This window comes from Impatiens glandulifera, chromosome 4 (genome assembly GCF_907164915.1).
Source record: "Impatiens glandulifera chromosome 4, dImpGla2.1, whole genome shotgun sequence".
In the NCBI taxonomy this organism is placed as follows: domain Eukaryota; kingdom Viridiplantae; phylum Streptophyta; class Magnoliopsida; order Ericales; family Balsaminaceae; genus Impatiens; species Impatiens glandulifera.
In genome coordinates, this window is record NC_061865.1 from 57,182,828 (window position 1) to 57,209,577 (window position 26,750).

At 29.7% G+C, this 26,750-nt stretch overlaps 2 protein-coding genes and 1 long non-coding RNA gene across 4 annotated transcripts; 1 reads left to right on the forward strand and 2 right to left on the reverse strand.

The window, feature by feature from the left end:
- Window positions 1–2,436: 2,436 nt before the first annotated feature.
- LOC124934316 lies at window positions 2,437–4,352 on the reverse strand. The gene is made up of 2 exons (XR_007099062.1): window positions 2,773–4,352; window positions 2,437–2,670 (listed from the first exon to the last, which is right to left on the reverse strand). It is a non-coding gene; the product is annotated as an uncharacterized LOC124934316 (long non-coding RNA).
- A 9,412-nt stretch (window positions 4,353–13,764) lies between these two features.
- LOC124933670 (calmodulin-binding transcription activator 4) lies at window positions 13,765–23,089 on the forward strand. 2 transcript variants are annotated; one of them, XM_047474104.1, is made up of 12 exons: window positions 13,765–13,995; window positions 14,356–14,484; window positions 14,597–14,712; window positions 16,601–16,689; window positions 16,896–16,941; window positions 17,857–18,265; window positions 18,379–18,530; window positions 18,932–19,321; window positions 19,948–20,612; window positions 21,337–21,907; window positions 21,979–22,275; window positions 22,926–23,089. In XM_047474104.1, the coding sequence occupies exons 1-12, from the start codon at window positions 13,983–13,985 to the stop codon at window positions 23,013–23,015; spliced, it is 2,967 nt and encodes a 988-aa protein (XP_047330060.1). In that variant the 5' UTR covers window positions 13,765–13,982; the 3' UTR covers window positions 23,016–23,089. The 2 variants fall into 2 exon arrangements, with proteins under 2 accessions (XP_047330060.1, XP_047330061.1); XM_047474105.1 differs by having other exon boundaries at window positions 18,935–19,321.
- Window positions 23,090–23,178: 89 nt separating this feature from the next.
- On the reverse strand, window positions 23,179–23,867 carry LOC124933671 (nuclear transport factor 2B-like). The gene is made up of 2 exons (XM_047474106.1): window positions 23,499–23,867; window positions 23,179–23,412 (listed from the first exon to the last, which is right to left on the reverse strand). The coding sequence occupies exons 1-2, from the start codon at window positions 23,694–23,696 to the stop codon at window positions 23,338–23,340; spliced, it is 273 nt and encodes a 90-aa protein (XP_047330062.1). The 5' UTR covers window positions 23,697–23,867; the 3' UTR covers window positions 23,179–23,337.
- Window positions 23,868–26,750: the final 2,883 nt, after the last annotated feature.

Below are 26,750 nucleotides of genomic sequence, written 5' to 3' on the forward strand. Positions count from 1 at the left end.
GCACGTAAATACACTTAACCGTTTAACCAGACATAAAACTAGCCGTCTGACGAGCTCAAACCCAGAACCTCTCAAGGAACCTGAGAATATTCACCTCTTGTTATCGCTTTGCTAGAAGAGGAAACAAAAATGTGACCACAAGAGGGTTAAGCACACATAACTCGCAAACACTATAACCAGGCGCAAAACTTGCCGCCAAAGAGACTCAAACTCAGGGTCTTTCAAGGAGGTTGAGGATATACACATTTTGTTGTCGTTAGGCTAGAAGAGAATAAAATGTTGTCGCAAACGCATTTAATCATTTAACTATATACATAATTTGTCGTCTGACGGGCTCTAACCCATGATCTCTCAAGGAATCCGGGCATATCTATTTCTTGTTGCTGCTAGGCTAGAAACAAGGGCTCATAATTGTAGGGTGTCATGCTAGTTTTTTTTAATTCTCAAAAAAATATTTATAACTTATTTTTTTAACATTTTTAAAGTTCAATGTAACAAATTTACAAATTTATAATATATGTATGATTAAGTTATTTCTTGTAACATTATCAAATCAACATTCTCAACTGATGAGATACTTCACAAAATAAATGTTCAAAAAGAAATTATTCAATCCAAACCCAACTTAAAAATGAGTTACATATTCTTTTGTAAAAAAAATGAAAGTAATAGAGAATTTGAGATTAGCTTACTTAGTTTGGACATACCTTTGACTAATCTTAGTCTCTAGAGAGTTTTGACATGCCTCAACTAATCTTAAGTCCCAAGAGACACACCAACAACCCACTGCTGACAAGACCTGACTTCAATCAACGTGAAATAAGTAGAAATTGAACTAGAAACCAGGCTATTCTATTAACCAAAACATAAAATTCAAAATATAGATCAAGGTACAAGTTAGCAATTGTCACTACCTAATAAGAACCACCACCTTAGAGATTTAAATCTAACAATAAAACAAATAGAAAGTATTTCCACAATCCAAAAGTAGTAGATCCACAACATGACAAAAAACAATTGATTGTCTTAAGACCCTAACAAATTGATGGAGCCTAGAAATGAATAAAATAGATCATCCTAAAACAAAAGCAACAAAGTGAAACCCAAAAATTCGATCAAAAGACAAGGAACAACTACAATAGTTGAGAGTAGAATAAAAATGTTGTTTTGAAAGTTTCTTCTAAGAACCATCGTAGTTAGACATCAACACAATACCCAAATTGCATTGTTAGCAAGAAAATAATAGAAGTGTATTCCACATTCCAAAACAAGTTATCCATAAGACAATAAAAACATAGGAACAAAGTAAAACACACCAAAATGGCAAAAATCCAAATCTCATAGTAAGACATTATTTCTAAAGCACGCATCCACAAGACATAAAAGTGATTATAAAAAACACATACAAAATTCATGGTGCCTAGAACATGAAAATCTAGATCATCCTAAAGGAACAAAGGAAACACACAATAATCCAACCAAAATGTAGGTCAAGGCACAAGGCACAAGCCACCTGATCACTACCCACCAAAACAACCCTAATCAAAGGGATGTTCCAAAGTCTCCAACACAACATTCAAATCTCACAGTAAGCATATTAGAATGTACTTCCACCTAAAATTTACTTTTATATCAAATGACTTAAAAATGAAGCTAAGGGGTTTTAAATACCAAGTATAATATTGTTTTTCTTCAAAAATTAGTTCCCAAAACACTCACTGGAACCCTCATAAGTCATAAATATCAAATACATTAGTTTCTTTCTATAGCCATGAATTCTTTCATAAATATCTTGTGACATCTTATAAGCTGAAATAAAAGGATTAGGTGGGCACATTTGGAACATTTTTTGAGTTGTATTTGTTCAATGTAACAAATTTATAATATATGTCGAATTAAGTATTTCTCATAACATTTTTGGAGTTGTATTAGTATCTGGAAAATGTAACAAATTTATAATATATGTCTAACTAAGTTAATTCTCATAACATTATCACATTTAAATCAACATTCTCAACATCTTAACGAGATACTTTAGTGTTTTCAACTGAGTCCTATGTTTGCATGTTGAGTCTATGACATAATTTCTTTCGTAAAAATGAATGTAATAGAAAATTTAAGAATAACTTACTTAGTTTGGGCATACCTCGACTAATCTTAGTCTCAGGAGAGTTTTGGACATACCTCGACTAATCTTAGTCCCAAGAGATACACCAACAACACACTGCTGACAAGACCTGACTTCAATCAAAGTGAAATAAGTAGAAATTGAACCAGAGACCTGGTTATTCTAGAACAAAAACACAAAATTCAACCAAATATAGGTCAAGGCACAAGTTAGGAAATTGTCACTACCAAATGTATGTGGGCACAAGCCACAACTCGTCAACTTCCAAATCTCATAGTAAGACACTATTTCAAGAGCACGCATCCACAAGACATAAAAGTGGTTATAAAAAACACATACAAAATTCATAGAGGCTAGAACATGAAAAATCTAGATCATCCTAAGGGAACAAAGGAAACACACAATAATTCAACCAAAATGTAGGTCAAGGCACAAGCCACCTGATCACTACCCACCAAAACAATCCATAATCAAAGTGATGTTCCAAAGTTTCCAACACAACATTCAAATCTCACAGTAAGCATATTTGAATGTGCTTCCACCTAACAAAAATAGTCATCCACAAGACATAAGGAGAGAAATTAACCTCAAAGTGAAAGGAACCAAAAGAAAGTTATAAAGATCAGGAGAGTTGCAACCCCAACCATATCCAAGGCAGATGTAGTAGACTTCTCTATGTCAACCCCCATGAGATGTCACACCTGAAAACTAGTATGAATACCAAAATAGAATAGAAAGGCAAAATGCAAGAGGTATATTTTCTTCAATATAAAATCAGGGTTTATTCCCTGAAGGAACCCTCACTTCAATTAAGGTGCTTTTAGTGAGAATCGAACTTGAGACCTCAACCTCTCAAGCCCAAAAAATCCCACTTGAGCTACCTTGGGTGCATATATTTTCTCAATATTTACATATAGAAAAAGTGGCATCTTTAAAACTCTCTCCCCTTTGTTTGCTACAAAGCAATTACATATATTAAGAATGTCGGAATAAGAGTTACAAGCAGAAAAACAGGAATAATGCAAGTCTACTTCTTACCAACTTTATGCAAGTGTTCTTTTGTAGCTTGTGACTACAAAATTGGAAAAATTGGAATGCAATGATATTTGGGGCAAAAAATAGAATCGACAAAAGGTTTAGAATTAAATTCATGAATATATCACTATTCAAAGTGAAATCTGGAACAAAGTTGCCAACACAGCCCATAATTAGCTAATATGAAGGAATGGACATTGATGATGATTGGCCAATTGATCTGACAAAGGAATATTGAAGAACAATTGTTTTCATTTGCATTTTAATAAAAGGATTCATCCTTTTCTAAAGAAAGGAAAACGGGGTTTGTTTGATTTGGAGTTATTTGAAAAATGATTCAAATCATCTTGTTTGGTGATAAATTATATTATTTTTAAATAGAATGATAAAAACATCCTATTATTTGGATAGAATAACCATTAATATTATACAGAAAAAACAAAGAAGGGTATTTTAATTGTAGACAATTGGATTTAATCCAAATAATCCACATCAATCAAGTCTCATTTCAGCTAGAATGGAGTAATGCAAGAATAAGATAATCCAAAATCAGCTAGCTAGTTGTACAAAGAAGAGATTGTTACTACTTAGCTGAAAGAGACTATGTCCAAATTAGCAACAACCAAAATAGAGTGTAATTAACCCTTCAAGGGTCTAACCTAAGAGTCCAAATGTCTCAGAGAGTTGTGCTAGCCACCCAGGAAAGGAACCATCTTCATAACTATCTATCAAAACAGGTAAGACAAAAACTGCAGCAACAAATGGACTGAAACCAACCCAGCAGACAAAACTGTAGAAGCATAAGATAAGTCTAAACAGATGATAATTCCCATAAAAATATGCATAATTCGCCGGCCATATGTTGGCCAGTGAATTCAAATCTATCAAATAAACCAATTGAATCCAGATATTCAAATTATGTAATTGGGTCAGAATAAACCAAACCCCAGAAGCAGCCAATTACTGGCCGAATTTGAGACCTAGCATCCCATGCCCTCCAAACTCCCAAATCTGAAAACCGAAGCCACGCTGAAACTGCAGATTCACAACAAGCTCGCCGAAGCCTAGATGTGAGTCGAGGCCATCGAAGTCCAGTTCCTGCAGGTGCGACGAGCCCGTTGACCGTCGCATAACCGGCCACCGGCCTTCCATGGCCGCCGGCGAGCTTCATAATCGGAAATCTCGTTGTGCCGAATCTAATGTGTTTATGTAACATTATTTTATTTAAACAATATAAATAAATAAAAACAAAATTAATTATTCTAACAGAAAAATAATGGCTTTTGAAAACTGGTATAACTGTCTGAGTTGGAATATTATTTGTTTTTTCATCCGTTTAATTAAACAAAAAAATAATAATAATATTTATTTGTTAATAATCAAAATTGATGTATTTAGAATAAAGTTTTGTATACAAATTTTTCATACATTTATTTATCTTAATTTAATTTCTAAAAAAACATATTAATTTAAATGAAAAAATATATAATTACTATATAAACCTTACAAAAACAAAATAAAATAAATTAAAAATTAAAGATATTTATTATAAAATAAAATATTTATTAAAATCTAATATTCTTATAAACTATTCAATTTTAATAATTAAATTTAATTAAAAAAATATAGTTAACAAAATAATAAACATAAATATAATTTTCAGTTAGACTAATTAGACACGAGAGGGTATTTTGTATTTAAGAGAATTTTGATAACATATTAGACTTAATTAGGTATTTAAGTCTATTTTGAAAAAAAAAACACTAAATAGAATTAATTTTATATCTTATAAAATAAAATGTCTAGAAAGCATATATTAAATCATATTATATTTAATTTAATTTTTAAAATAATATTTTTATAATTAAATTAATATTAAATATAATAGGTATATATTTAATTTATAAATATTATTTTAGTATATTTTGATATACTTAAATTTTGTAATTTTCTTCTACATAGTTTGGAGGATACAATTTTTTATTACATTTATTATTTTAAGTAATTTAGACAATTTCATTATTTTTCACTTAAATATAATAGAAATTGATTAAAAAATTAAAAATTAATACAATTTTTTAATTAATATGGAGTTAACAAATTTTATTTTGTTAGATGAGAAAGTCATGCCTAACTCTGTAACCAAAAAAAAACACATTATATTTTTAATTTTAAGAAACTAACATTAATACTGAGAAGTATCTCTTTTTTAATTTGACATATTTTAATTGGAACTATATTTTAAATTAGAACTATTTTAGTAAATTATAAACATAATGTTAAAAAGTTATATATGAATCATAAAAAAATGTTATTTTTCAATTTTGTACAAATATTATTTACAGAATATTTTAAGTTAATAAAATGTCATTAATTTTTTTAATTAAATTTAAAAGTTAATTAAAATAGTCTTGTGTATATTAATGAGTATAGGTTCAATTCAAAATATTTATTTAGACATTTAAATATAAAACACTTTAAATATATTTTTATTAAATTAATTTATTTCTGAATTATTCATATGAAATAAATTTAATTACATGTTAAATTCCTAGTTTTTCAATATATATACATATAAACTTAAATTCATATTATTTTTTTCTTTCTCCATAACCAACTCTCCCAAAATCTTATGATAATCAATCATAAACTTTAAATAAAATAATATTTTTTAAGTCATCCAAAACTTGTGGTGGTGTGTTAGGCATTGATATTATCAATATTATATTTTTGCCTACCGAATGGAATTGAAAAGTTATTATATAAATATAATATCATAGGTTGGTAAAACAAATCAACTTGCAAATATAACAAAATTAAATATGACTTTAACTAATATAATACATACTTAAATATGACTTTAACTATAATAATACATCTTTTCAATCTGTTCACTTTATAAAGCAAATATCTTTGCCTCAATACAAATTTACCCTAATCTACCTTTCTAAAATGATACTTATCAATTAAATGTTTTGATACAAAATTATGTTTATGTAAAATGAATTACCATGACTTTGCACTTTTTTCGGTTAAAATATTATTTGAATAGTTTCCTTTTATTTTATATCATTTATAATGACTATGAAAAATAATATTTTTTTTTTAATTAAAAGAGAACTAACATGACACATCACCGTTATGGTCCCCGCTTAAATTTAAAACGCTTTCAGATGAAATCGACAACAAATTAAATATGTAGCCCGCAAACACATTTAACCAGACGCAGAACTTGTCGGCTAACAGGCTCGAACTCAGAATTTTAAGGTGAGTATCCACCTCTTATTGTCGTTAAACTAGAAGAGGGGACAATAATGGTCTATTTCATCTAGACATATTCTGAAAGAATTTTCAACCAATTCTTTTTAGTTAATAGAAACAAAAAAAAAATATTGTTAATTCAATTTTTCATATTTCTTGTTCGGCGTGACTTATCAACAATTATGTCATGCTACTTGCACCCTCAACATAATAGAATAACAATTTTTAATATTTGTAACAAATACATAATTCACAAGTCACAAAGTGATAATTTCGTAAAAATAATAGACAAAGAATGACTTTATTTAGTTTCACATAATCGCTACTAAATATAGTCATATAGAATATAAATAAAATCTCTGATTAAAAAACAAATAATTGATATTGAGTTATTTATTTTCAAGATAGTTATAATAATAATAACAATGAATATGCATACAAATTACAGTCTTAGTGAAATTCATATATTGTGAAATTATTACAAATAACACAAGATCAAACAAGCTCTGGTGACAGTAAGATATTTAGTGAAATTAATAATTTCATTGAATTTATTATATGTCTACACACGAGATTTTGAATTTGTTTGTTTCTTTGAATTAAAGAATTTAGTCAATAATGTTTTCTTATATGAAAGGAAAAAATGACACTTTCTTTGACTTTGTGGTTTTGTGGAAAATTGTTAGGCCTGGTTTAATATTTGAATTTTTTGAAAATAAATATTATATATTATCAGATGTAAAAGTAAATTATTTGTATAAAATCCTTAAAATATTAAAAATATTAATATTTGAATTTATAAAAAGTAAAATAAATATTTTGATTAATAGTTTAAACTTTAAATAATTTGATTAGATGTCTTAGTTAATTAAGTGATAAGTTACAAATAATAATTTTAGATAATTCCTTTTAAGTTTATTTTTTAAATTTAGAAAATTAGAATCTCTGCATTATATATAGGGGAATTTGAGGAGATGACCCTCAAAAATGGGGTAAATGCGGAAAGTGCAAAGGTTAAAAAAAAAGCGTTTGTGACTCATTTTACTGTTTTTGAACGATTTTGCTCATGTCGGAGGTTGCGTGACGCAACCGGAATCGCGAGATTTTTTTTCGTCTCGCAACTGGGGTTGCGTGACGCAACTGGGGTTGCGTGAGGGTTGTGTGACGCAACTGAGCCTATTATTGGGGTCATTTCCTAAAATTTCTCTTATATATAAGGTCACTCTTAAAGTTTGGAATGTTTAAGCTAAAAAAATATATGTATTATTAGTTTGTATTTATTTTGTTATATTTTATATTATATTAAAAACATATATAATATATAACAATTTTGTATTATATTAATAAAAATAATATAATCTGGTTGTTAAATAGGGCCGGGTGGAAAGGGTGACCTTGGTTATACAGTTGATCATTTAAATATATATATATATATATTTATTTATTTATATTTTAAAATGATTTATTTAGATTAAAATATTAAAAAAAAAAAGAATAATTTGATATTTGATGGGTTATTAATTGTGATAGATAATGATTGACTTAAATTGCTTATTTGTTTATTTAATAATGATGAGTGCTACTTCACTATGCAATACCTAACTTTTATTAGGAACGACTTTATTTTTTTTAACTAAAATTGTTTTATTCATATAATTAAAAAATAAATAAACACATAAAAAAAAGTTAAATAAGAAAAATCATAATTTCATTCCTTATCTTACTTAATTTATTAATTAAAACATTAAATATCTTTTCTTTTATTTAAAAAAAATATTTTATTTACTACCTTCGCACCTTTTTATAAAAAAAAATATAATCCATTTATTGTTCCTATAGTTCTATACCCTAAAAAGATATAAGACTTTTATAAACATAACAAAACATCAAGGCTTGACAACACCACATCTTTTTAGTTCAAAATCCTTTATTTTGTTTCTTAATTTTTCTTAAATTTTTTATTTAAAATTAAATCATTCCGTTATATTTTATTTTTCAATAATAAATTATTTAATTAGTTAATTAAAATATTAGAACATTTTAATTTTATTTTTTATAAACAAAATAATATTTCAAAAAACACTAATTCAACTAACTAAAAAATCAAATAATTTAATAAAAAAAATCATTACAAACTCTCAAATAATCCACATCAAACAAGTTTTTAATCATAGAAGGGGTCAAAATTTAAAATTAGGGAGCTTAAACTTAGTGTGATTTTTTTTTATAAAAAAACACAAAGATAAATATATACAATTTATTAACCACTAAATCACTAATACAAAATTATTATTAAAAACATTGAGATACATACAAGTTTAATAGATAATATAAAAAAATGACTTAAATCCACTAAACATATACATAGATCAGTCCATATTGAATAATTCTTATTTATCTTGATATAATTTGGAAATAATATATTTTCAACCTCTCATCTACTCGGGGATTGACAATGGTATCTATATGTCTGATATTTGTCGGTGTCCAATGATTGGGTTCGAGTAATTTAAATTGGGATCGAAACGGGTATAATGAAAGAAGAACGTACCCAATTGGGTACGGAATCGGAATTAAAAGTTTGCGAAACTCAAATTCGATACCCGTCTATATATATATATATCACGCACTTTTAAGTTGTACTAGTGTATAATCTATAATTTATGTTATTGTTTTCATTTTAATTTGTCAATCTTAAATTTATTATATTTATTAGGATGCAAATTCACTTAAAATAATTTATATTTTTTTTTATCTCAATAATAATTTTAAAAAGATTGTTCTTCAAAATTCTAGTTTATTCTTTCTTTTTAAAATATAGACAGATGTCCATCTACAAAAATATATATATATATATATATATATATATATATATATATATATATATATATATATATATATATATATAATTGTTCCAAGTTTCAACATACAAAATATGAAAAGCTACACGTTTTGCACATTCCTTATTAAATATACTTCTGATTAAAAAGGCACTATAAAAAGTTACATACCAATTTCCTAGTTATTTCCTCTCATTCTTCTTCATATTCTTTTTATTACTTGTTTATTTGATAACCAAGGTTTATTATTTAGTTTGCCTAATAAAATCCCTAAACATCTTATATAAATTAGAACTTTTTAAAATTGAAATATGCATGAGATTATGATTGATTATTTTTAAGATTGGACAGAACTACATTATGTTTGATTTAAATATTATCTATTAAAAATAAGATATTATACAAATTTCTAAATCGGCTCACACAATAACTCACGTAAAATTCACTTCATTTCAATATAAATTATTTATAAGCTCGATTATTATGTAGTGAACTATCTAGAACAAGAAAATCAAAAGAGATTTGACAACAATGCTAGATTGACCAAGTTTATTAACACTTTATTCTCAAAGCTAGTTGAAAATTAATATTAGATTTTCAGTTTTTATTGCAAACTTATCAATATGAACTCTTTTGATGAGTATAGACATATTTAATGTCATGCACCAAACCCGCCTAAACCCAAGATTTTCAAAAGGGCACATGCAGTATCTTATAAATCCATAACATGCAAGATTCTATTATATAATTCAAAATTCTCATCATATATCATTAGAGTATCAATTCAAAACTTATATACATCATATGTTATATTTAAAACTACTGACTATATTATCATCGTAACAAACTCTATATAGATGGTACCAACTCTATATAGATTTTACCGTCTCAGTAGTACGTCTTTTTTCAATATTCACGGCTTTACCTGTTCTTTATCTGAAGTGATAATCAATGGGGATTGGCTCAATTAGCTTAGTAATAAATACAATACCTGTTTATATCTGATCAAGTAACATATATAAAAGTTTAACAAATCCATTTCATCATTTAAAACTCATCTCATATATATATATATAGTAACCTAGCACTGACTCATAACCATCAACCGAGACGGACTTAGAAGTCGCGCTGACTCATAACCTAGCACTAAATGCATAGATATTCATTATCAAATAAACTATCACATAATCATGTCTATAGTAATAAAAACAGTTATACTATTTTCTCAACTTCAACATAATTATCATATATCTTTTCTAAATTAATCTAACAACTAAATATATATTCTTGATTCATATTTTCAATCAACATCCTTAATTTATAAACAAAATGATATTTTTTCAAATCTAAATTATCAAAATAAATATATAGAAATATAGTTGAACCGTAAATAGCTAAGAATTTCTTACTAATGATCCAAACTTATTATTCTATCAGAATTCCAAATAATTTCCTATTTTTCTTTTTGTTTCTCTTATGGATTTTAGGAATTGGGGCAGAGGAAACAGAACTGAAGTAGGCTAAACGAATAAGTGGAAGGATGATGAAGTTGAGGCGTTGGAAAGTGAAAATGTTTATATTAAATTAGTAGAAAATGTCTATATTAAATTAATATAGAAATGATCAACATGCATAGACACCATGTGTCTATTTAATAATTAAACAGCACACACATACACTTAAGCACTACATTTAATTGATAATTTTATTCATTCTTTTTCAATAAATTAAATTTTTATTACATTAAAATAAAAGTCACAATTATTGTTACATTAAAAAAAATAAATAAAAAAATAAATAAAAAAATAAAATAAAATAATTGATTGATTCTTACCCAACTTGGTTTGTATTGACATATGTTTTCCACTTATTTGTATTCAATGTTTTATCTATATACTTTAATTTTACTTCATTTTGTGTATTTTTTTTAATCAATTTATTATATATTCCATCCTATTTTGGTTTGTTTTTGCTTTTTATAGTATAATTTTATATTTAAAATAAATAAATCATGTTTTATTAATAGAAGATGTTAATAAGATCTCAAGCCTCAACCAATAAATCATGTTAACATGAATTCAATAATTTTATTGTTAACTAACTTTAAAATTTATGATGGTATATATGTTTTATATATTACTTAATATTGTATTGTAATATTCAAAATTTTATTTATAAATTAACCTAATAATATGATTTATTATTATAATATATAAAATATAATTTTATATTTAACTACTCTCTTAAAAAGAATTTTAAAAATGAAACAATTGGTTTTTAAAAAGTTAATTTACATTTTATTAAAAAGTATATCTCATATGTTCACATGTGAAGTGTTAGTCAAAGTCAAGCCCACACATTCACATTATTAGGCCTTGTTTGAAAAAGACTGAAAATAGACTTTGTACTAATATTCAAGACCGGTCACTTCCAAACTGAACATATAGACTAAACCATTCCCAAACTGAACCGGTCGGTATTCCTGATTTGTTTAAGTTTTTACAATAATTGGTATTTATATTTTTTAATTAAATTAATTAATTTATTAATAAAAATATTAAAATGTTATATTTATTAAATATTAATATATTTTTAATATTTTAATTGTTGATCAAGTCCAACAAAGACAGACTAAGTTTTAGAAAATGAAATTTGAACTGATTTTTATATTTGAATATATGAAAAGTTTATTTATTTATTTTTTAAACTATTTTTTTAAGATAATGAGAATATAAGCAAGACACTTTTTTAAGATAACAGGATTTAATAAAATCATGTATGTTTATTTAAATTTATAAATAACAAATGATAATTATAAGGTGCGATCTAAAAGATAGAAACTTTCAAAATGAAAATTAAAATAATAATATCAAACAAAACAACTAAAAGTGTTGAGCAATATTTTAATTACAAAAAATCATTCATACTAATTACTAATGTGAATTCTCTCTACTAATAGTTATTTTATATTATTATTATTATTATTATTATTATTATTTTATTTTGGATAATTTGAAAAATTATGGTTATGAATTTAAATATTATTTGATAAAAAAAATAGATTATTTGAGTTAAAATATTTTATATTTAAATTTTAAATTTTATAAAAAATCATTTTTTTTTTTAACTTTTTTTATTAATAATCCCATAATTGAGTGAGTTAAAACTTTATATATGAATAAATAATGTATTATTGTAAGTAATATACATATATATATATATATATATAATTGATTAACTTATTTTATATTTATAAATAAATAATTTATTTATATTATTAATTTAATTACCTCAATTTCATCTAATTAAAAGATTTTGAGTACAAAATTTAATCTAATATACTTATATATTTTTTAAATAATAAAAAAATAATTCAGGATCAAACCAGCCTAAAATCCTATCATCATAATAATCAGATACCTAAAATCTAAAATCCAAAATTTGAAAATAATCTATCAATGATTACTTTTGTGGTCCATAATTGTCTGGTATTGGATTATTCAACTTGGTTTTTGTTTTTCTTTGTTTGATAGTGATTTTATAAAAATTATTTTGTTGTATAAAAATATTTAAAATAATTAATATATAATAATAAAATTATTTTAATAGTAATAAATTTATAAATATATTAATGAAAAATTATATTTAATTATAAACCAGGTTTAAATTAAATAATTAAATACGTCATAAATGACAAAATCTAAGTATTGATCATTTCGTCATAAATATAACAATTCAATCACTCTCACAAGTCATGTTTGATGTGGGTTTTTATGATTAATTGAAAAGTGAATTTATGATATTAAAATATTTAATTAATTTATATAATTAATAATTTATTTATTTTTACCTTGTCAATAACTAGTATTATTAGTGTTTTTTAGATTAATTCTGAAAAGTCTGTAAAGTTAGTCGAGGTAGTTAATCGTTCTTCAATATCATTTTTAATAAAAATGAACATTTAAAAAAAAATTAATTATTTAACAAATAAATAAAATATTTTAACGGTTTGTTTTATAATAAATAAAAGAGGAGGGATAGGAAAGAGAATTTGAGAGAAGGAATGATGTGTCACTATAGTTGAAAAAAGATAAAAGTTGAGAAGAGAGAAATTTTGTTATTTTTTTGGCTAATCAAATTGGGCCACATCATTCTCTCCTCAATTCCCTTCCTCAAATTCCCGCTGCCATAGCTCAAACGAAAGTGAAAAAACTTTTAGTTTCTTGTTTTCCTATAGAAAGAAGAAAGAAAACACTTTGTTTCAACTTGGCTTGACCTGATCTTAAAGTCTCCCAATCATTTTTTTAAATAAAATTTAATAAGTGAAACAATATATAAAAGTAAAATTATTTTATATTTAAAAATGGAATATTTGAGAGATGAATCCTCCCCCAAACAAGGCCTTTAATCGTCGGTGAATGTAATTTGACCCTTCATATTGAAAGTCATCACTCTCTCTTTCCTGGCTTCCCGCCCCTATATATGTCTGCATCAACCTTTCTCTTTCTAAAACTAAAAGCTTTGTGATTAATGGAAATTGATCGATTCAGGCCAGAAAGTTGAACTGTATACAAGGAATTTCATTCTTATCAAGCTATTTACATGCGCAGCGATAGTAAGATCATGTTAAACTAGTTCATTTCATCCGATTCAGACGAACTGATCAAGTGAGATGCTACCAGAAAGATCCTTGAAGCTTTGAATCCGGCATCACAGTGATGGCGCAATCAGGTGAACTCTCAATCACTTTTGTTGTTGTTGTTGTTGTTACGCGGATACTGAATACGAATTATAGCTAGTAACTTTTAGGTTTTAGTGTTTTACTTGCTGGAATTGAGTCAAAGAAGAGTTGATTTAAGTTCAAATCTTCACATAGGTCAATCAAGAGAATTGATAAGGTTTTGACTGAATCGTTTCAATTGTTGAAGGATGTGGAAAGTCAGGATACAGCTAAATTACTTTATTTCCATAATTTTATATTACAATTTCAGCCGAATGGCTTCAGTAAGAGTCCAATATCAGTGCTAGATAATGGATAATTGTTTTTCTTTTTTTTATCACAAGATAAAGCTAAAATTACTTTATTTCTAGGTTATAATATCAGTGATCTTTTTAAAGAAGCTCACAACCGTTGGCTGAAGCCTGCAGAAGTGCTCTTTATTTTACAGAATTATGAGGAAGATCAACTCAGCCATGAGCTTGCTAAGACACCACCAGCAAGTATGTTTTCTTTTCCTTCAACATCAAGATGAGTCTTGCTTTTGTTTGTTGTTTCTCTGGTTCTATATTATTAGACTACATCCCTTCATTCTGTGACATGATTCCTCAATAGGTGGATCATTGTTTCTTTACAATAAGAGGGTGCTTCGATTTTTCCGTAGAGATGGTCATTCATGGCGCAAGAAGAAGGATGGAAAAACTGTTGGAGAAGCACACGAAAGGCTTAAGGTTCGGAACATAATTTTAAGCAACATGATATGTTTGTTTTCACGGTTCTTATCAAATTCCCTATTGCTACGTTGAACATTGGTAAATATGCAAGTAAGACATTAAATTTGAAAGATACAAATAACCCAAAACTATTACAAATTTTATAAATATCTTGAACATACACGTTCAAATGATGTTTCTTTATTCAAGGTCTTCCTGAAAGGCATCTTTCCACCATTGTCCAATTGACTTTCAAGTCCTACCGAGTGCATTTATTACACAAAGTTTCTCTTGCCACAAATAATGCAAGAAAACCTGCACCCATATCAACATCATGACACCCAACAACCACTAAGCCCACATCAGTTACTGCCTAACCTAAGCCCACATCAGTTACTGCCTAACCTAACCAAGTCAGAACCTCTTACTTGGACAACTTTCCATGTGCCTGTCAAACTTCGGATATTATCCCATCTTGTGTATAAATGTTATTTTCTTGTGAGTTCCAACTGCTAATGTTATCATGTGATTCAGGAATACCACCATGATTGGAGAAACTGAAAATCCAATTGCTAATTTTATCACATGACCATTAAACCTGCAATCAGACATCCCTCTAGATCTGGCTACTGAACCACGCCACTAACATAGCCAACCCATATAACTGGTTGGTCAAGAGTCAATGAGGGCATATCAGTTATGATCTCAATCTGACCAACTACATTATGTACTTTTAGAAGTTTAGAGCATCCCAAGTTATCAACTTGGAAAATTTTAAACTTCTGGCGCAAAGTGCAAAATGCAGACATATCATAAATATCTCCATTACTAATCAACCTTATTATTTTTTATTTTGAATTTAGGAAGCTAGCATCACACACACAAACACAATCATGGCCCCTACTCCATTACTAATCAACCTTCTTTGTGAAGCGGTCTCTATTTACATTTTACAGTTTTCAATAAATCATAGCCATCTTAACTTAAATTACACATGTAAACAGCTAAGGATGACTTGACTAAATTCTCAAATATGCTACAAACAATGTTATAATTCAACATGTTTGAGAATTTATATTTATCGTTATGTAATGGGAGAATCTGAAATTATAGATTTGTTCCTAATTGCACTATCTTGTATGGCCCCTGATTTGTAGGTTTCTGTATTCCTCTTAATCATGATTCTTCTACACCTTTGTGACTAGAGACGTCTGTTGTTAATCTCATTTTTATAAGAGGCTCAGAAGATTTGGTTGTATGGGAAAGTGAAATGAGAGAAACTTTTTCATTTTGAGATTATATTCTAGACTCAGAAGTTTGGTTATATGCCTAAATGTGGACTGATGTGTTTACTTATGAGGCAAAGATTATAATGAATTGCCCATATAAAGCTTGGTATCCTCCACCTTTCCGTTTCTGATGCATCATTTGGTTTTGGGAAATGGATAACCTTAATTTTGTTTTTGTGAGAAGGTGAAACCATTTCATTGATCACAAAGTACGTAAAAGTGAAGGGGTTACCTTCTTAGAAGCCAAAACATAAAGGGACAATAATAAAAAACCATCCAAGATGAAATTACAACCAAGATAAATCAAAGAAGGGATAAGCTTAATATCTGTAGGAACATTATTAAGGATTATGTTATGTACAAACCTTCTAATGGTATAGAATGATCCTTCCTTTTTACATGCACTTTCTCTATGTTTAATGATTTTGAAAGGGAACTACACAAGTCAATCATATATTTCATGTGTATCATTAATATTGAATTGAATCAGCTGGTGTGGAAATTTATACTATACATTCACTTGTATTTTCAGTATAGTTGGTATTGGTTATCGTTACCAAAGTGGGTATAAAACATTGGTAATTGTTGCTTCAATGCTAACTTCTTTTATTACACAGGCTGGTAACATTGAGGCTCTTAACTGTTACTATGCACATGGAGAGCAGAATCCCAATTTTCAGAGACGTAGCTATTGGATGCTGGACCCGTGAGTGTACCTTGCACTTATGAACTGATTGTGACATTATAGAGATTATAGTCAAAAGCTAGTAAATCTTACATTTGTTTACTCATATTTTTTTTTTGTTTGTAATCAAATAGAGAATTTTATTTCTTACTGTCCATTCATTTAAGTTATATACATGTCCCTCTTACTTACTTTTATGCTTATATTTACTCTTGGAACTTTGGCAGGGCATACGAGCACATTGTCCTTGTTCACTATAGGGATATAATCGAGGTTAGTTCCTTGAGTTCATTCCTGTAAAATAAGGTTTCATGACAATAATATTGACTTTTTTTAAGCTTATGAGTGGTGGGGATCTGGGGGCATGACAATATTATTGACTTTGTTCTTGGATTCATTATTTTGAATAGCATTTTCCCCTAGTCGTGTTGTTTGTTTTGCCTGATGAATTTGATTTCCTCATTCTAGACACGGGGGACCTGCAACTATATTTTGACTGATTTGCCCCTAGTCACTAAATAGATGCTGTGTCAAAATATAGTTTCAGGTGCTGAAATTCATCAGGCAAAATTCCCTTATCTAATTTCCCAAAGAGGAGATAAGGGCATTTTCGTCACCCAAATTCTACAACGAAGTACTCTGATATGAATAATAAAGGGCTGGAGAAAGAACCCTTATCTCAAAGTTTTCAAGTTAAAACCTCTTGTGAGAAGCACATGTCAATGTCTACCTCTCTCTCATCATTTAAACTACATGCGAGCTGCACATGTCAAGGTCATATATAATAAAGATATATCATGTATTTTCAGTTTAGATTTTATGCATAGTTTAAGAAAACTATCTGAGTCTTTTCCCCTTTTCAAGATTCTCTTGTATTGTTTCACTATTTTTTAATAAAGTCAGTTCTTCTTTTCAAGAAAGTGTCAAGATTATTTTGAGATACTACAGTTTTTAATACAAATCCCACAAAGAGTTTGTATCATACTCTTAAACTCTGTGTAACAGAATTTGTGTTGTAAAGTCAGGTAGAGAGTACATAATTTTGTACCTACTACTGGCCCATGTATAACAAAGCAAGTACGCAGTGAACTTGTGATTTATGAACATCAATATGCGGAGATCTAATTATTATCTTACAAACTTATGATTACAGATTTTGGTTTTCTAATTGCTAGCCCTTGTATACAGGGAAGGCAGAGTTCTGGATCCAATACACAATTCTCATCAGGGACCTCTGTCTCTTTGGGTCAGAGTTCTAATTCATATATACATCCTGGTTCCAGTAGCACCATAAGTGGATTATATGAATCAAATCAGAGTCCACAGTCTGTGGAGTTTGAGTTTGCTTCTGATGTAGAAATGAAGAGCAATAGGCTGGAGCGATCTCTTGGAATTCGTAGAGAATCATCTGGTCTTGAATTGAGCAAAAACCTGCACAGAATCGAGGTGCAGTTAAGTCTGAATGATGAAACATTGGAAGATCCACACTATTATGATTGTCAGGATCCTGCTGATTTAGAACATGCATGGAAGGATCATAGCGAGTCTTCCAATTCAGTACATGATGCAAATGATTTTCTAATGCTTCAGAATTCAGGTTTGTGGACTAATGAAGTTTTTGGATTTTCCTGAAAGCAGTTTACACGCCTAGTGTTCATAATATTCAATATTTGCTGGCTGTTTCACTGCATTTAATTTCTTGTGCTTCAGGTAACAATGCCCAATATCATCACCATGGGTTTGCACCAGAGCTAACACCCGACCATAAAGACCAACTTTTTTGGAATGAAATGCTGGACTTTTCCAAGAGTTCAGTCGATGTTAATAGCCAAGAGAATAACTTGCTCACATTAATTGAAAATGTAAGTTCCTCTCAATATCTCTTTGGCTATGTTTGGTTAGGGTGGAATTGGAATTGGGCTCCAATTCCAAATTCTTTGTTTTTAGATGATATAATATAAGGAATTGGACATGGAATTATAATTCCTGGAATTGAATGATATATGATTTTTTAAAGTTTCAGTCCCATCATTTCCACTTCGGCAATTCTATGATTTCTTATCAAATTGGAATTATGACTAAATTTCAATTCTAATTCCAACACAGCCTTTGAGTTTTTTTTTGGCGAAAAGGGAAAACCTTTGAGTTAATCAAATAATAGAATTAATCTTTGCCCAAGTTGACATTTCTTGTGTTTTAGTTACAAGATAAAAGTGATTCTTGTGAAATGGCATCCACTTACACATCAGCTTGATATTTTTAGCAGGAGAAGGAATTCCTGCCCACACGAAGTCTAGTCGAAAAAGAAGCTGACCAGTGGACAAATTTGGAAGGATCTACTTCATATAACGATAATGATGTTACCAATTGTGATGTTCATACAACTTTGCAATATGCAGTATCCAGCCAAACTACTGCAAGTTTTGACAACAATCTTGTCTTTCCAACTTCAAGATTTATATCTCATGACGTTGAAAATTTCAATCTTCCTGCCTACAACTCTATTCAAACCATGGATGACTACAATGAAACATTTAACCAAGATCAGAGTGGGATACATCTGGAAGCAGATCAATTTTCTATCTCTCATAAGCAAAACTGCACAATCAGAGAAGTATCCCCCGAGTGGGGTTATGCCTTTGAAACTACAAAGGTATTCTCTATGAATGAGATCTTAATACTAATAATGCTTTAAGTGCTTTGTTTCCTTCTTTTTCAGACAGTTTAAAAAATAGCGTAATTTGGATAGCAGATTTTAATGATAAACTATTTTATTGTTGGATGATTATGTTTTGAAAAGGTGTAGTCATTTATCTTATTTTCTTAGCATTTTTTTATCTTATTTTGAAACACTTTGGCTCCTTAATTTGAATCCAGTTATGAAGTTCATCAATGAATTTCTGGATACAGAATGATCCAACCCTCCGATTAACTAGAATTTGGACAATTCGTAGATCTGTTGACCCTCACTGAGCTCAATTATACACCGCCTCCACCCAGGAGACCAATTCTACCGTTGTCCCCATTTAGAAATTTCTATATCTGGATACGATTTGTATAAACATTTAAAAGCTAATCTAGTTAGAAACAAAAACTATTTATGTTTTGTACCTGGAAATGAATCCAGATCGAGATACGCCTAATGTGATCACATATGGATGAGAAATGTGGCCAAAGTGTGTTTTTCTTTTCCTCTTTGAAGGATAATGCTTTTCTAAGTGGTCTTTTGTCCAAGATCCACTTTAAGATATGCTAAACTGTTTGCTGATTGTGCTGCAGGTTGTCATAGTTGGATCATTTCTTTGTGATTCGCCAATATATGCATGCAAGTTTGGTGACACAGAAGTGCCAGTTGAGGTTATTCAAGCTGGTGTCATCTGTTGCCTTGCTCCTCCTCTATCTCCTGGAAAGGTCACTTTCAGTATTACTTGTGGAAATCAGGAATCCTGCAGCGAAGTCAGACTTTTCGAGTTCCGTAGTAAAGAAAGTAGTAGTTTAGAGGATGCATCATCTAAGAGTCCTGAGGAGCTGTTGTTACTTGTTAGGCTTGTACAGATGCTCCTAATCGAAGGATATTCTTCGAAAGGGGATACAGACAGTAACGAACCAGGAAGTGATCTAATGGGAAAACTCAAGGTTGGTGAAGATTCATGGGACCAAGTTATGGGGGCAGTTTTAGATGGCAGTTGGACTTCATCTAGCACTATAGCTTGGCTTCTTCAAGAACTTTTGAAAGACAAATTGCAAAAATGGCTTTGTACCCGGTCTGGAGGATGCGAACAGTTTGATTCCTTGTTATCCAAGAAAGAACAGGGGATGTTACATCTAGTTGCTGCATTGGGGTTCGAGTGGGCCTTAAACCCAATTCTCAATTCTGGAGTCAACATAGATTTCCGAGACATTAATGGTTGGACTGCTCTTCATTGGGCTGCTCGGTTTGGACGGTAATGAAAGCATCAATTTATTGTTCTGTTTAATTCTATTATATTTTTCTCATGATAAATAAGTAAGAATGCCATTTGGTTGGGTTTGAGAAGGCTAACTCAACCCTTAAAGCTTGGTTTAGGATCGTGCCCACTGGGTCAGATCCAAACCATCCCTTCCAAGTGCCAATATTATGCATGGCCAAACCATTGAAACACTTTCTTGTTGTGGATATGAATCAAGATCTAGGTGAGAAATGGATAACAAATTTCTTTTAAAAAACATTTTCTATGAATTATCTAATCTGGATGTGGATCCAAATGGAGATCACACATGCAAGTAGATCTTAGTCTAGATCTGGAGCCAGAAAGTGTTTTCTTTACACAATTTTTTTTTTTTGTAATTATCTAGTATGGACGAGAATTCAAATGAAATTAGGTTTGGAAATAGCTTAGACACATATTTTTGTATGTTCAGATCCGGAGCCAAAAAGTGTTTCCAAATAGCCCAAGATTTCACAATTGAAATTGTTTTTTTTATTATTTCATTTGGTATACAAAATCGCTTTTTTTATATCCTGATCCAAATTACAGTGTAATAATGTTTCATTTTGGTATGTACAACTTTTTCTTGATTAGATTATTTTTATCATTTTTGTTACAAAAATAATAATAAATGTACATTTTTTCGGTTCACGATGAACACGAAACAAATTGATATCAAAACATCATATTTTTACAACAGGGAAAAAATGGTAGCTGCATTAGTAGCTAAAGGTGCATCAGCCGGTGTAGTAACAGATCCAAACGGTCAAGATCCAGACGGAAAAACACCTGCTAAAATTGCTTCATCCAACGGCCATAAAGGTCTAGCTGGTTATCTATCCGAGATCGCACTCACTAGTCATCTCTCATCTCTTACATTGGAAGAAGATGACGATTCTGAAATCTCTGCTAAGATGGAAGCGGGGATTAGAGTGAACGACATCGCACAGAGAAGTCTTAACGGAGTTGACCATCACAGTTTAGCCGCAGTTTGGAATGCATCTCAGGCTGCTACGCGAATACAAGCTGCATTTCGTGCTCATTCTTTTAGGCAGAGGCAACAGAGGGTAGCTGCTGCTTCTTCTCCAGGTATAATAGATGAGTATGACATCTTTTCAGGTAACATTGAAGGCCTTTCTGCTGCATCAAAATCGGCTTTTGGAAAAGCTAGAAACCATAATACAGCTGCATTATCTATTCAGAAGAATTATCGAGGTTCTAAAGTTCGCAAGAACTATCTAGCCTTCCGCCAGAAAGTCGTCATGATACAGGTATCAAAATTAATAATACTAAATATTGTAAGTTTCAGTATTTTTTTTTAAAACAAAATATTTGTTGATAGGCACATGTGAGAGGTCGTCAAGTGAGAGCACAGTATAAAGTAGTCTGCTGGGCTGTTGGCATTATGGAGAAAGCTGTTATACGTTGGCGTCGCAAAGGAATTGGTCTGAGAGGATACAGACCCGAGTTAGAGTCCATTGCCGAAACTGAAGACGAAGACATTCTCAAAGTATTCCGCAAGAAAAAGGTTGATGGTAATGTTAAAGACGCCTTGAAAAGAGTGCTCTCTATGGTTGAACACCCCGAAGCTCGTCAACAATATTGTCGCATGCTTGTTAAGCATCAAGAAGCTACTCAGGTAAAACTCGTTAAACCCTCTAATATAGAAATACTTTTGTTTTCGAAAAAATTTATGGATAAAAATCTAGTTTTGGCTGGATAAATCGGAAATCAAGTCTTCATTAGAAGTGGTAAAAAATTTGTTCTCTAGCATCACAAACTCGTTTTTCTTTTAAAAATAAATCAAATTACTCACCGTTGTCAGTTTATTTTTTTGGTTAATTCCGGTTAATGTATATACTTTATCGGAGTTACCAAAAATATGGCTGGTTAAAAATAAAATCAAACATCGAAAAGCAAAATGAACTTTTACGATTTTGTTTTAGCATATCTTTATTTTTTCAACGACTCAATTCACTAACACATATTCTCGTCTTATAAAATTTTTAAATAGAAAAGAACTTTATAGTAATTCAACCAATTAAAAATCCAAATAATTTATTTTTCAAATAACCCAAACATCAAAGAAGCTTCACCTTTTTTTTTTTTTTTTTCCATTTAGGTGTATCTAGAACATGTATATGATTATACTCAGTGTTCGGATCGATCTTACACATAAGTATTATTGTCATTATAGCTCCGGTAGATTTAAACTCTAACTCCGCCCTAATTAGTTCTCGATTTTTTTTTTGGTCAAGAACTCTGAATCTACCCTAATACTTTGTGCAGGCAGAAAATGAGGCAGAATTTCAAGATATAGATAGTGAAATAAACATGATAAATGAAAATGATGATCCATATCAATATATAATGTTGTAGCAAGAAATGATTATCAGATTCCACAGGTAAGCATGTATGTACATTGTTGAAATAATTTAATATTTTTCTTCCTTGTTTCTATGTGCTCTTCTTATTGTTGATATTTGAACATATTATTTTGGGAACTACTATCTTTGTTCATTACATGCATGTTGGCAGATTGAGTAAATTTCAGAGATGCCTTACAAAACACATAGAATACCATATTCAATAGGATAAGATCATAAAAAGTTCTTGTTCTTCCACAAATTCAAATGAACAAAAAAAAACCTGGATCCGTTCTTAGCTAGCTACTACTACTACACATTCATCCATATCCTCCTCATGCGTAGTTGAGACGGAAAATGTCATTCAGTACATAATAGCTACCTTGTGGCGTTGGCATAAGATGAAACATCTGAGAAGAAGAAGGAATAACTGATTCAATTATACATAAGAAAGAGATCGGAGATCGGGGATGGAAGAAGACAGACGTAAACGTACCTGGCTGAACTTGAGAGCGTGTTGCTCGCCTGAGAGTTGGAGATTTCCACAAACGAAGACAATCATTCCACCGGAGGGACCAGAAGGCTGAGTATCAACGTTGCTGATGATGTGCTGACATTGTTGAAAAGGGAGAGAAGTGAGTTTAGCGACTATGTTCGCCGATCCTTGAATCTTCTGACCTTCGAAAGTTAACATGGACGAATCCTGATAGAGATTAGCGAGACTGGATCGATTCGTATCGAATGTGGAATAGTAATGATCAACGAACGCCTTTGAAACGGCATCTGGACATTCGCCGCAAACCCGCTCTTAACCGTGTCTTCTTCTTCCCCTGTGTAAGCTTTGCCTTCCTCCTGCTGCTTAGGTTTGACGCTGAATTGAATATATGAGGATAGATAGATATATAATCTAAATAACTTTTATAGAGCGCGAAGCGGATTTTTTATTTATTTAATTTGGAAAATTAGTTCAATTATCTTTTTATTAAGGAAAGACATATCAGTTTTCTAAAATTACGATTTGATTTTTTTTTGTGTGGTAAACTAAATTAAGGAAAGACGTATCACTTTTCTAAAATAATAAAAAAACAATCTCACTGACATACTATATCATATTTATATTTATTTATTATATATAATATAATTTAATACCCACTTGGTTTAAAATTTCAATAAAATTATTAAATTTATAGACAAGATTAGAAAACCTAGTAAATCTTTTGTATTTGCATATATATATATATATATAAATATAAAAAAATATTATTTATTTATAAATATTAAATATTTTAAATAAATTAATATTATTCAAATTTAATTAATTCAAAATTAGTTTTTGTTGTAAAAATTAAGTTCAATTCAAAAATTAATATTAATATATATTTTAAAATTTATTAAATATTTAAAGTTAAAGAAAATTAATTTTATGAGTTTAAAAAGTACTTCAAAAAAATGTAGATTTTTTTTTAATAAAAATCAAGTCAATTACATAATTTATCTAGTTAGTGACTAAAGATCGATCTAAAGTTTTTACTTAAATTTGTGTCATACATTTTGATTTTATCTAAAATAATGTTAGACGTGTTTTATACTATTACCAATCTATTATCCATTATCGCGACTTTTTTACCACTATTTCGACAAACCAACTACCAATCAAACACTTTCACACACCTATTATCTCTCGTCAAATCAACCATCAATCTCAATCGACTTCTTATATCATGACCTCACATTTTTCACATGCTTTTTATCATACTAGACAAATTAACCATAAATCTCAATCGACCTCTAGTATCATGAACTCACATATTTTACATTTCGGTCAATCAAAATTTCATTCATATTATTTTTAACCACTGATATCTCATTTATTATCGGTCTCTTATCCCCACAAATCTCACCTCTAATCTCATAATTTTTACCTTCATCGCGGCCTCTTTTACCACTAATCGACTTCTTTATCCACTCAAAAAATCACCCATAAATTTCAATCAAACATTAATCTTGTGACCTCATATACTCTTACAGTTCGATTAATAACCATCTTATTCATATATTTTAACCACTAATATCTCATTTATTACCATCCTCTTTTATATTACCGCGACCTCTTTTTTTTACTCCACTTGGGTAAATCAACCACCAAATTTCAATCGACATCTCATCTCACATACTTTCACACACCTCTTATCCTCGTCAAACCAACATCAATCCCTCAATCGACCTCTCATCTTGTGACTCACTTTTTCATATGTCTCTTTGTCTTCTCGACAAATAACTCACCAATCACAATCAATCGACCTCTAATCTCGTGACCACATACACTCTTACATTTCGGTCAATCAACATCTCATTCATATATTTTTAACCACTAATATCTTATTTGTTTCTAATCTCTTAAATTATTCTCCACATCTGGAAACCAACCACCAAATCTCAATCAACATCTCATCTCAACTTATAACTTTACACACACTTTCACACACCTCTTATCCCTCGTCAAACCAAACATCAATCTTCTTAACCGAACTCTTATCTTGTGACTCACACTTTTTCATATGCTTCTTTATACCCTCGGTAAACCACTCACTAATCATAATTTCGACATCTAATCTTGTGACCTCACACACACGTTTATATTCCGATCAATCAACATCTCATATATATATTTTTAACCGTTGATATATCCTTTTATTATCGGTTTCTTATCCCGACAAATCAACCACAAATCCCCACCTCACATCTCATCATATTTACTTTTATCGCGACTTCTTTTACCATCCACTTCAACAAATCAATAAGTAATCCTCAATCGACCACTTTAGTCAATCAACATCTCATTCATATAGTTTTAATCACTAATATCTAATTTGTTAAGAAAACCTCTTATATGTCCTCTCACTTCGGCAAATCAACTACCAAATCTCAATCGATATTTTATCTCGTGACCTCGTACACTTTTACACACTTCTTATCACATCGGTAAACCACCTACCAATCTCAGTCGACCTCTTGTGATTCACAATTTTTCATATGTCTCTTTATCCATTTGAAAAAACACCCACCAAATCTTAGTCGACCTCTTGTGACACACAGTTTTTCATATGTCTTCTCGACAAACCACCCACCAATCTTAGTCGACCTCTTTTACCCAACTTCAACAAATCAATAAAAAAATTCAATCGATCACACATTTTTTATCCATCGTCAAACCAACCACTAATCCCCTAATTAACCCTCATCTTGTGACTCACACTTTTTCATATGCCTCTTTATCCCCTTATATGCATATTTACCCCCTCGGCAAACAACCCACCAATCATAGACGACATCGTTTACCCCCACTTAATAAATCAACAACCAATACCAATTGATCAAACACCTTATATACCTTGTCAAACCAACCACTAGCCCATCAAATTTTAATCGACATTTCATCTCGTGACCTCACACACTTCTTATCCCCTCGGCAAATCACTCACTAATCTTAGTCGAACAATTTCCCAAACTAACCTGGTTTGTCGTTCAACTTCTCAAACTAACCTACTTTGTTTATTTATTCTCAAACTAACCTAGTTTACTTTAAACTCATTTTTTTTTAAATTCATTATATATATCAATATTTTATTTAAACCGGTAAAGTTTATTTTCAAACAATATTAAAATTATATATATATATAATTAAGAACTTTTGTATATTAGACATTTAAAAAAAAAATAGAGGAGGTTAGCATAACACCAACATTCA